Source organism: Staurois parvus, unplaced genomic scaffold (genome assembly GCF_062004578.1).
Source record: "Staurois parvus isolate SC_StPar_1 unplaced genomic scaffold, SC_StPar_1.0 ptg000318l, whole genome shotgun sequence".
Lineage (NCBI taxonomy): Eukaryota > Metazoa > Chordata > Amphibia > Anura > Ranidae > Staurois > Staurois parvus.
Genome location: NW_028318114.1, coordinates 5,507,999 through 5,521,043, shown reverse-complemented (window position 1 = coordinate 5,521,043; position 13,045 = coordinate 5,507,999). Strand labels below are relative to the sequence as shown.

Sequence of the window (13,045 nt, the reverse complement as noted above, 5' to 3'; positions counted from 1 at the left end):
ATAGATTTGAATTTTTTCCCCTTTAAAATCAACTGAGGCAGTGTTACGTGTGGAATTCAGCAAAGACTCCTTGCTATCGTAGTAATGAAACCAGACAATAATGTCTCTGGGTCTCGCGCCCAGTAGTGGCTTCGGAGCAAGAGAGCGATGGGCCCTGTCCATTTGCCAATCTATGTCCAGAACCGCCGGGGTCAATGCAGTGAACAGACCTCACAAATAATCTTGTAGGTAGGCTTCCCCTACAAACTCTGGGACACCGCGTATTCAGAGATTCTGTCTCCGCTCCCTATTTTCCAAATCTTCCTGTAGGGACTGCAACTGGGACATCTGTTGTTTTAAAATGTAGTTATCTTCCTCTAATACATGTACATACTGCACCAGGTCATCAAACTTGGTTTCTAGGTGGTCTGTACGTTCTTCCACCAATGATATCTCCTCTCTAAGCTCCTGGGCTATTTTCCCCACTGCCACTGAGATAGTATGGGTCAGACTTTGCAAAAGGCTGTGTAACTTATCATCCAGAATGTCTGCTGTGAGATATGGGACAGGGGAAGGGGGAGACAAATCAGAGTGGTGCGTTTCCTCTGCCTCTCAGCCCGGCTGATCGTCTGATTCTGCCATCAGCGTTGCGTGGTCACTCGAGGCCGGGGATGTGGCCCACGACACATACCGATCCATAGGTGTAGGCCGCAGTTGCTGATGGAGGGCGCAGTTGTGTGATGGAGGGTTCTTCTGATGCCTGATTTTGCCCATTAGGATCTGCAAGGATTGCTGAGTCTGGTACTGATGCTCCCCTGCGAATGTAGGCTGTTGTGAGCTTCGGAGGAGCTGGAAGAGAGAATGGTGAAGCGGAGTGGAGCTAAAGCACGTCTGCCATCTCTAGCCTCCGAGCATTCGCCCCCATGGTTATTTATTCTTTACGGCACTAATCGTCAATAGGAGCAAGTGTGTGCATATATGATCTGGTAATAGCATTAATAAGTGGAGCGCAGCACATTTTGGAAATGTATTATTAATTAAACACACTGGTATGAGTATGTGTTAGGTGCAGGCGATCCACAGTTAGCATATTGAATCTCCTAAAATTTATTTAGCAGCTCACAAGTCTCAATTTTGTATTTTGCTTCTCCCTGATCCTCCTGCTCACATCCTCCTGGTTATTTCAGTAGCAAATTATAAGTGAAAGGTTTTAGCTTTGCAGGAGAGGAGTAATATCAGATAACAGGCATAGGGTGTCATGGAAATGCCTGAGATATAGGGAGTCCTATCTGCAGCTGTCCTCTCCCCCAGCCCCGATCCCAGATTTTGGGACACAGGCCAAGACTGAGAAATGGCAGGACAGTCCAAAAAATGTTAATTGTCCGTGGCAAACTGTGACAGCTGGCAAGTATTGTGGCAATCAGGATGTTAATATGGGCTATGGTGGTAATCAAGATGCTGATTTGGCATATGGGGTGATTAGAACGCTGGTATGGGATTTGACGGTGATCAGGGCACTTGTACGGTATATTGTGGTATGGCAATGTTCAGGGTGCTGGTATGGCGTATGGCTGTGATCAGGGTGCTGGTACGGCATATGGCTGTGATCGGGGTGCTGGTATGGCATATGGCTGTGATCAGGGTGCTGGTATGGCTTTAGGTGGTGATGAAGGTGCTGGTATGGGGTATGGTGGTGATCAGAGTGCTGGTATGGTGGTTATCAGGATGTTGGTATAGTGTATGGCTATGCTATTGTGAGCACTGGTGACATTGCGACAAGTGACAGGTGCTGGTTGTGTTTATTTATTACTACATTGGAGGCAGTGATCAGGGACTCTCTGGCTGGCTAGCACTGCAGTCTGTGAGTGTACATGCAGTGTCACAGGCAGTGTGCACTCACAGGCTGTAGGAACAGTTCTCTCTGCTCTCACAGTTGATCAGCGCAAGAGCAGAAAGAACCAAGGTTTACTTTCGGTTTGGTATGTTTACTATGTGATTGCTGTGATTGGACACAGCAATCACATTGTAAAACACCATGTGATCACCCAGACACAGCAGTAAGTTAACCTGCATCGTCGCTGCTGCAACCTTAATCACTTCCCATATGCCCAGAGCCTATAAACAGTGGATGGTAAGCAGTTCATTTTGCAAGATTTTCACTTTCACAATTGCATAACTATACATGCAGTGAAACTGTATGTAAATTATTATTTAAAAAAAATATTTCTTTATTCCAAAGTGGAGACAAACTTTACACAGATACCTGCTCTACATGTTATGTACAGTAACATAATATTTAGCCATAATGTGTATATGGCTTGTGAAATACACTACAGGATGGGAATGGAGAGGGAAGGATTGTTACACCTGAGATTGTGTTTTTTTTTTTTTTTTAAGTTTTACTGAGTTTCAAACTGAGATTGTTTAAGTAAATCTAGCATTCTCCTAGGCTGGTAGGCTGCTAGGTAAATTTAGTTGACTCCCCTGTAGGCAGAGAAGCAGAGGGGTTAATTGTGCTGTTCAGTGTCTTATAGGCTGCTGTTCTGTCTCTTCCCCCTGGGAAAATATAAACTATACCCTTCAGGTCTGGTATTAATTTTACAGGGGGAATCCTACTCACAAAAGGTGGCAACGCAGGAATCCACACCAGACCCTATATGTGAGCATAAAGTCTGGCAGGCCTGAAAAGGAGGATGACAAGTGTGTGCCCCACTCCTGAACCATACTAGGCCACATGCCCTCAACATTGGAGCATGGGGAAGAGGCCCTTGCCCTCCTCAACATAGGGACAAGGTGCTTTGCCAGGGGGGGTGCACGTTCATGTCCTCCTTTTCTTGGTCTGCCAGGCTGCACACTCAGATAAGTGTCTGAGTGGATTTTTTTTTAGAAGACCCTGCCTCACACCATTTTTTCTTTTTTTTTCATGGGCATCCTTTTAAATTTCCTGAAGGGCCTGGGATGAATTATGGGGGAAACTCCCATGTCATTTTTTTGTAAACTATCCCCACTCAGTGGTATACCTGGCTGGAGATTTCCAGTCATTTAAGTAAATGTGGCTGGTGATGTCACTGATCATTAAGAATTCGGCAGTTCCTGCACTCACCAACGTCCATTCCATCCACTGACATTTGGGAAGCTGTCATGTAGAATAATGGTAGTAATACAGATACTATACATGAAGATCAGTTCCTGCCCAACAAACAGCCGGGGTTGTGTTGGGACCAAACCTTAAGTGAAATGGTTTGAAATTGTCATGGTCCAGAAACTGTTAGGCAAAATAAAGGTGAATAAAGCACCTGGACCAGATGACTTACATCCATATGTTTCCTAATAAAATTAACTCAAAGCCCTTGGGGATGATTTACTAAAGGCAAATAGACTGTGCACTTTGCAAGTGCAGTTGTACAGGACATATGCTCCAGAGCTTAGTAAATGAGGGGAAGCTATGCTGACTTCCATCATCCAATCATATGCAAGCAAACATTCTGTTTATTTTTCCTTGCATGTGATTGGGTAGACTTTGCAAAGTGAATCTTCACCTCATTTACTAAGCTCTGGAGCAAATGCCCTTGCAGAGTGCAGATGCACTTGCAAAGCACACAGTCTATTTGCATTTAGTGGGTTAACTCCATTGTTTCTAACTTTTAAAGACTCTTTAATGACTGGCTTGGTACCATTAGATTTGAAAATCCATTTTAAATATAGGCAACAGATGACTAATGTGGTACCTATATTTTTAAAAAAGGATCAGGGGCTTTTCTTAGTAACAACAGGTCTGTAAGTTTACCTTATTTATTTTAGGATTTGATAAAAGACCACATACAAGAGTTTCTGCTAGAAAACAATATCATAAGCAATAGCCAGAATAGATTGATAAATGCCCAAAGTTGTCAAACAAATCTTTTTTTTGAGGGAGTAAGCAAAAATTAAGGCATAGGACTGGCTGTAGATATAGTGTACCTGGACTTTGTTAGAGTATTTGACAGTTCACTGCAGTTAGGGCTCATTCACACCATACCACACATAAGTGCATGCATAACGTGGATGTGGTTAACTTGCACTTCCCTGCAAAGCACAGAACATGATCAGCAGTACATTGCAATGCATCATAGAACATTGAAATGCAATACAGTGCAGGAAAATGCAATATGTCCTATTTATTTTCAGTGGACACAAAAAGGTACTGAACTTATTAACCCATAGGTCACAAGCCAAATTACCGTGTTCTTGCTTGGGAATGTGTTGGGCAACACAGCCATTGCTGCTAGTGTGAACAAGCCGTTAAAGCGGTAGTAAAGCCTGCTTTCCACTTGTACCTTCAGGTAAGTCTATAATAAGGCTTACCTGTAGGTACAGTGACTATCTCCTAAACATGCACCATTTAGGAGAAATTCATAATTGTAAAGGCCGGTGACATCACCGCTGCATGCACACTACACTCTGAATGGATGGTGCACTTAAGTGTTTCATCCATTCAGACTGCTGTGCCATGATCATAACTCCCATGCACACGCACCGGAGTGACATCATTGTGGCCCACCCATTTAAATGGCCAGACCACATGAACCCTGCAGCAAGACCTGGTGAAGATGGAAGCCCTGTTTAAGGTGACTGCACACAACTGGAGGGATCCACTTTACAGGTAAGTCTGTCAAAATGTGCTAGTATACACTGTGTGACTTTACTATTAAGGTCTATAGCCTTAGAAAATTTAATTTGTAAATGGATAGCCAATAGGCTTATAAGCAGAGGTTATTGGTTCATACTCTGAATGATGTAAAGTTATCAGAAATGTACCTTAAGGTTTAGTGTTGGGACCATTGCTTTTTAACCTGTTTATAAATTATGTACATACAGTTTGGCATTAACAGCACCATTTTTGTGCAAATTATACAATTTATGTACAGTTGTGGTATACAATCCCTACAAGATGTCTCCAACCTACAAGTTGTGGGTGCACCTTCAAACTGGACATCTACTTGGAAAATTAGGTTTAATTTTAATAAATGTAAAGTTGTGAACTTGGGAGTTAAAACATGCATAGATCATACAATCTACATGGAATTCTATGGGTTAGTCAATAATAGAGTAATCGCTCCAGTTTAATGTGCAAGCAGTGTGGATGGGCTCTTAGAAGTAACTAACCATTGAGGAGTATCTCACCAAAGCTTACATTTCTATTGCAGGGAATGCCTAAAGTCTGACTTTTATCTTAGTGTAGACTACTGGCAAAATCAGTAAGTCGATCACACAGTATTTAAAAGTAATAACACTGTAGATTGTTGATCCAGGAAGTATGGGATTGCCTAGGATCAGGAACGTTTTTTTTCCCCTTTTGGAGCCAACGGGACCATGCTTTATAATGTTTTCCATTCACTCTGAGTTTATGGTTCTCAAGCTTTTTTCTGTATCAGTTGAACTTGACCTTAACTATAAAATTAAATAAAGGGTTGATATGGAGGACTGAAAGTTAGATCCAAGCTTACAACAAATTCAAGAACTGCATATTGTTTCATGCAGTTTTCACTGAAGGTTATTCTGGTTGTGCAGTTTTCATCACAGTTTGAATTTGACAGGTTTAGGACAGTTTTTATTTCCACTATTATTTTTTTATTATTATTATTTTTATAATACAGGATTTATATAGCGCCAACAGTTTGCTCAGCGCTTTACAATATAACGGGAGACAATACAGCAACAATACAAGAGAGTTAGGAGGGCCCTGCTCCTTGGAGCTTACAATCTAAGAATTTCCAGTACACTATGCATTATTTTGATGTACATACCTCTACAGATTGGATTGGTTGAACTCCAGCCATAGTGAAAGCACTGAATAACGCTTGAGCCTACTAGGGTCCTGTTTTCTGGGCATTGGAAATAGACAACTGTACCATATAATGATGTTAATTCTTCACTTTCCAAGTGCACATTTTGTAGGAGTTTACAGGAAATTGCTGTGGAGACGAATTATATATATATATTAAATTATTTACATATAAACTAGTCATTATGCATATGTACACAAAAAAATATAAAAAAAGATAGCCACTAGTGTTTGAAATAATCTAACTTTTGTCATGTTATTACACTCCAGTAATATATTTGTAATATCCTTGATCAGGCACATCTATGGTTTAAGGTTAAATAGTTGGTATGGTTGAATAAAGACACCAGTCCATCCAGTCCAACCTGTGTAGGTGTGTGTGTTCATGGGGACAGACTAAAACATTTAATGTAAAAATGGCTTAATGTGTGCGCACCCAGAAGAGGAGTCTACCCTGCCACTCTCCCCGCCCTCCACAACACTGAGTTAAGCTAGGGGAAGATTATGGGGGGGCTGTGAAGTCAGAAAGGGAGCTGTGATATGGGGGGCTGGGAAGTGAGAGGAGGGAGCTGTGAGGGGTGCGCTCTGATATGAGTGGCTGTGAGAGAGGGGAATTGTAATACTTGGGGAGCGGTGATGTGATAGGGAGAATCTGTGATATGGAGGCTGTGATGTGATATAGGGGGCTGTTATGTGAGAATGGGGAGCCGTGATATAAGGGGCTGTGATGGGAATGGTGGCGGGCGCAGTGATATGAAGGTTTGTGAGAGGGGGGAAATAATGTGAGAGGGAGAAGCTGTGGTATGGGGGGCTGTGATGTGATATGAAGGTTTGTGATATTGTGATGGATTTGGTAAAATGCCTATTTCGTTTCCTATTGAATATATATATATATATATACGCTATTTCTATAAGTTTTATAAATATTTACTTTTATACTTTAATACATATGTTGTGTGAATATTTTCTGCCTGCTGGGCTTTGTGGTACTTTAAGAAATCCTTGCTTAAGAAATATTTGCTCACAGGAACAGACCCCCTCCCATCGTGTGATTTGGAAGACAAAAGAATGTTTTTCTCTTTTTAAGATAAGACTGAAGAAGATCACACCTATACCATGACGGAGATTGTTTTCGTGTAAAGTGACCAATCAAAGACTAATATAATGCTTATGCTGTTATCACGTGATGTTCGCATCATTTTTCATATATAAGCTCACGGTTTCATTTCAATAAATTAGAAAGAAGTTTTCACAGACCAAACGTGTCAGTGTGAGTTTCTTAATGTGCGCACATTCCAAAAGCTGGCCAGCATCATAAATTAGGACAGGAACAGATAAGCACTGGACAATTAAGTCCAATACTAAATCAATATAAGAAGGGGGAGCTTTGATGCGAGATGTGGAGCTGTGATATGGTGGGCTGTGATGTAAGATGGGGGAACTGTATTATGGGCGGGCTGTGATGTGATATGGGTGGCTGTAATGTGAAAGGGGGGCTGTGATATGAAGGGTTTGTGATGTGAGGAGGAGGGCTGTGATGTCAAGAGGGGGTGAGCTGTGATGTGGGGGGTTGTGATTGCAAAGGCGACTATGATGTGAGGGAGGGGTCTATGATTGCAAGGGGATGTGATGTAAGTGTGGCTGTAATGTTGGGGGCTCTGATGTGAAAGGGGGTTGTGACTGGAAAAGGTGGACTGAGGACATTAATTGAAAAGGGGCTGTGACGTTAAAGACCTATGTCAAAGAAGAAAAATGAGATTCGGACCTCTGCAGAAAAAAAGTATTAACAACCAGACCTCCATGAATTTTAATTCAGTACCCGTGATGTAGAGCTCTTTTTACATTAAGCTATTCACATTAAATGTTTTAGCACTGTAAAATATAGCTTAACCACTTGAGCTCCAGAGGATTTACCCCCCCTTAATGACCAGGCCTCTTTCTGCTACTTGGCGCTGCACTAATTCAACTGATAATTGTGCGGTCATGCAATGCGGCACCCAAACGAAATTTACGTCTTTTTTTTCACACAAATAGAGCTTTCTTTCGGTGTAATTTGATCACCTGTGCGCTTTTTATTTTTCACGCTATAAACAAAAAAAGGCCAAAAATTTTGAAGAAAAACAATATTTTTTACTTTCAGCTATAAAAAATATATAGTAAACTCAAATTTGGTTATAAATTTAGGCCAAAATGTATTCTGCTACATGTTTTTGGTAAAAAAAATCCCAATAAGTGTATATTGATTGCTTTGTGTGGAAGTTATAGCGTCTACAAACTATGGTATAGATACTGCAATTTACGCCATTTTTCTGCTATACAGCGCTGTTCTAGTTTAACGGACAATTGCACGGTCATGCAATATGGTACATAAATGAAATTTACATCCTTTTTTCCCCACAAATTGAGCTTTCTTTCGATGGTATTTGATCGCCTGCGGCGGACATTTTGACACTGGGGGGGGGGAACTGACTTGGGGTCACTGACATCCCCAGTGACACCAATACAGTGATCAGTGAAAAAAAACCACTGAAACTGTACTAATGTCACTGGGGAGGAAGGGGTTAACATTTTTAGAATTTGCTGTGTAAGGGGAGTGTTTTACTAGGGGGCGGTGGTGTGTACTGGACGGGGGGAGCTGATCAAGGGAGAGAAACTCTGCAGCTTCTCACAAGCTGTCAGAGAACTGACACAGAACAGGGCTGTGTGTAAACAATGCAGCCCTGCTCTGTGTCAGCGATCACCGTCAATCGCGGGAAAACGGTCGGTAAAAACCGTCCGTGACCCGGCGGCTGACACCCGCTGCTGACACCCGCAGGACAGGTAGGGCGGGTGCGCGCCTCGCACACGCCCCCTACCTGTTTTGAAGGCAGCCGTTTTAAAACGTGCTTTTGCCTACGAGTGCCGCCCTGCCGCCGTTTATATGCGCTGGCTGGGCGGCAGGTGGTTAATATGAATAACTTTTGGAGTGATTTACCAAATGACCCGAAATTTTCAGAATATGTTGCCATTGATAGAGTCTTCTAATGTGTGAAGTTTGGGGGAAATTGGTAAACATCTAAGCTCATTTTTGTACGTTAAGCCACATTAAGCTCCCCAAAAAACAAGCTTAATGTCCCCCATTTTCTTTGTGGAAGGTTGAAATCTATGAAACTTCTAGGACATGTTTGCTAAGTTGGGAACTTGGGCTGTGCAAAGTTTCAAGTCAATTGATTGAAGTTTAGGCACATTATGGTACGTTAAGCTCTTTTTACATTAAGCTGTTCACATTAAATGTTTTATCACTGTAAAATATAGTTTAATGTGAATAACTTTTGGTGTGATTTACCAAATGACCTGAAATTTTCAGAATTTGTTGCCATATATAGAGTCTTCTAATGTGTGAAGTTTGGGGGAAATTGGTTGACATCTAGGCTCTTTTTTGTACGTTAAGCTACATTAAGCTCCCCAAAAAACAAGCTTAATGTCCCCCATTTTCTTTGCGGAAGGCTGAAATCTATGAAACTTCTAGATCATGTTTGGGATGTTGAGAACATGGGCTGTGCAAACTTTCAAGTCAATTGATTGAGATTTAGGCAGTTTATTACACGTTAAGCTACATTAAGCCATTTTCACATTAAATGTTTTAGTCTGTCCCGTGTTCATGTAAAAATAAAATCCCACATCCCTGTATACTGTCTTCGCCAAGATGCACATCAAACAGTTTATTGAAACTATCAAAACTTCAGTCCACTCCAATCCACTAATATATTGTAATATCTTTTTTCAGACACATCTATGGTTTAAGGTTACATAGTTGGTAAGGATGAATAAAGACACCAGTACATCCAGTTCAGTGTGTGTGTGCGTGTGTGTTCATATAAAAATCATATCCCATATCCCTGTATACTGTGTTCGCTAAGATGCACATCAAACAGTTTTTTTTAAACTATCAATACTTAGCTGACACCACCGATTGTAGAAGCAAGGATGTTGAGGTGAGTTACCACCCTTACAATCCTTACTGTCCTCGCTACACATTTTAAGGTTAATATATTTAAAACATTTTGGGTGATTTATTTCTCCTCCACTATGTGTCTCTCATGGTCTATTTTAGCTGCCCTGATTGCGTTCTTACACTTTTTATTGCTTTCCTTTAGTGTTCTTGTTATACATTGCTCATGTATTTTTGTGCAACAGCTACTGTACATCAATATCAGTATTCAGTATAGATATATTCTTTAACCAGTAGATGGCAGTTTTTATAAGTTTGTAGCTGCCTCTTTGATTGCACTCTATGTCTTCTTCCTGAATAAAAAGTCCCTGTTTCCAGTTAGCAGAGAAGCAGCAGGTTCACACATGTGGACTGTGCACTGTTTGTTATGTAGACAGACTGCCCAGTTGGATACTGCATGGACTGACCAGTCGGGTACTGCATGAGAACCCAGGGTCAATAGGGCCTGATCATTGGGAGTCCCAGTCTGATGGCAGCAGGTACAAGGAGTGGGACAGCGAAAGCCTCGGGGTGCAGGCAGGATGACAGCAGCCAGCTGCCGATACCATCTCCACAAGATGAGTGGACACTCCCTGGAACCCCTGGACTACTTCTTCAACCTCCTGTCTGCTCCCAGAGGACAGGCTTACCAGGGGCCTAGATAACTAGGACAGGTATGAGGTGCAGGCAGCCAGGGACTGCTCCATCTCACAAAACATAAATCCACTGGACGGAACAAAGCACACCTTCTTTCCTCACCTAGAGCAAGACCGGACCCTGCCTGCTGCTGGTCTTTATAAGCATCCTGCTGGCATGGAAGGTACTGTACCGAGCATCACACACACCTTATCCCAGAGAAAGCAGACAGGTACTGGGACAAGGAAGCACTACAGACAGGTACAGGGCTAGATTGTCTTTCTCCCTCACCCCCTCTGACCCCCCTCCCTCTCTCTCACACCCCCCTCTCTCTCTCTCTCTCACCCCCCTCTCACCCCCTCCCTCTCTGACACCCCTCTCTCTGCCCCCCCCCCCCTCATCAACCAGGGTGACCTTTGTCCTTCTTACATCATGAGATCTGGTAAGAAGCAAAGTGTGATCATATGGAGATGTTAAGGTGCCCGGATTTCAGTTAAGGGTGGAGGTGACACATGCACCCTTAACTGAAAATCCAGGGACCTTAGTGTCTCCACCACCATGTAATAATCCTACTTCATTCCTCTTCCACTGAAGCGTGCAGCATGTATGATGGTGAAGATGCTGAGGTTCCCATGCTTCAGTGGCGGAGAAATGATGTGGGACTATTGCATGGTGGTGGAGTCGGCAAGGTTCCCTGGATTGGGTGTAGTAGTGCCTTAACCTTGGTTTATGTGGAAGAAATAATACCTCAGTGTTTGTATCAGTGGGAGGAATTATACACTGTCCAACTCTTAATCAGCGTCTCAGTGTCAAACACCCAAAAATGTTGATATCTTCTCAATAAATATTCTTCCTCCTCAGGCAATAGATTCCTCTTCTGCCAGTTAACAGGAAGTCAGAAGTGATGAAACGCGTCAACATGTGACGACGGATGTAAACCGTAAGTTACAGAGCGGCCATTTTGAAGAAGGTTTTCCTACTGTTTGCCATTGTGATTGATTACATGCTGAGACACTTTGCTTTTTGTAAGAGCAATTTTATTATTAAAGAGTCACATCCCTATCATTGCCTACTACACTATTTGGTTGTACTTTGCTACATATTATGATGCCATAGGGAATCGGATGCTTTGTGGAGTGACTTTCTATGCGAGCGGATTTTATTGTCCGGTACATTTCCTATATGAAATTGGACGGATCTAGGAGTTTGACCACGAAGGAAGGTGGAATCTGTGGAAGCTTTTTTCAGATTGAGAGGGTAAGCGTAAGGATGACAGATGATTAGAAGTGTACGCACGGTGGAGTGACTTTTGCACCTTTTAGCACTATTTTTGTAAGTGCGTTTTTTGTGTTAGATATCATGCATTGTAGATAATGCACTATATGCGATTAATTTTTTTTTGAGGGTATTAAGTGGAAGAAGAGGAATCTATTACTAGAGGAGAAAGAATATTCAATGAGAAGATATCAACATTTTTGGGTGTTTATGACATGGAGACACTGATTAAGAGTTGGACTGTGTATTTTGGACTTTCGAGGGAGAAAGTATATTTTGGCGTCTGGGGTTTATTGTGTTAGCACTTAGTATCACACCAATATATTTACTTGTTTCTAGGAATTATACCCTGTCATTGGTATCAGTAAAAGGGAAAATGACCCATGTTTGGTGTCAGTGGGAGGAATAGTGTCCCTCACTGGTGTCAGTGGGAGGAATAGTGTTCCATCGTTGGTGGTGTCAGTGAAGGAATAGTGCCCCATCATTAGTGTCAGTGGGAAATATTGTGCTCCATGCTTGGTGTCACTGGGAGGAATAGTGCCCCTCGTTGGTGTCAGCGGGAGAAATAGTGACCCATGGTTGATGTCAGTGGGAGGAATAGTGTCTCAGCTTTGGTATCACTAGAAAAAAATACTGCCTCAGCATTGGTGTTCCTATGGATGTAAAACACTTATTTTCCTTTTAAGTTTACATTGCTTTATGTTAATATTGTTAAAATTGTTGTAAATATTTATTTTTATAACTTTATTCTGCATAAAACATTTAAGAGTGTCATTTCATGAGATAATTTATGAGGGCGTATTTAGGGCAGGGCAGGGTAGGGGTTGGGTGGGGCAACTTATGGTAACTATTAAGGCCTGGCTAGTAGATCAGAACTTGAAATTTGAGCCCTGCTTAAGAGACAATGTTTTCCCGGAAACTGCATATGCCATCATGACCTTTGATACTGTACCTTGCGACACAGCAAATCAATTGACAACTTCAGGCAAAGAGGCACCAGCTAAATGGACACCAACAATTTGCACTCTTTGAAGCTCAATAAGCTCTGACATGACTCCGTATTACTAGCAGCGCACGCAGTGAGTGATGAAAATGAGGCTTCCCACCTGCTAGCTAGATGTCTCATCACACAGCGAAAGCAAAATAATGTTATATCACTTCTGCTTTCAACATGCAACATGTTGTCATTTTCACACCTGACAATCATGTAGTGTTTCCATTTTTTGTCCAACCCTTGTATATGTATATTTTACTCTATGTGGATGACTTGTTGTTGCAAAGTTGACTGCAGTGCTTCACTAGCATTTCGAGACTAAAGCTCTTGAGAATGTGACCTATTACCTAGGAATTACCATATAGCA

The 13,045-nt window shown here is 41.9% G+C and overlaps 1 protein-coding gene across 1 annotated transcript in view; it reads right to left on the bottom strand.

The window, feature by feature from the left end:
• CFH (complement factor H) overlaps window positions 1-13,045 on the bottom strand; it is a 324,533-nt gene that overhangs the window by 76,542 nt on the left and 234,946 nt on the right. The window contains exon 11 of the mRNA XM_089683641.1: window positions 5,766-5,933. Within this exon, the coding sequence (XP_089539767.1) occupies window positions 5,766-5,933 (168 nt within the window). The remainder of the gene's footprint in view (window positions 1-5,765; window positions 5,934-13,045) is intronic.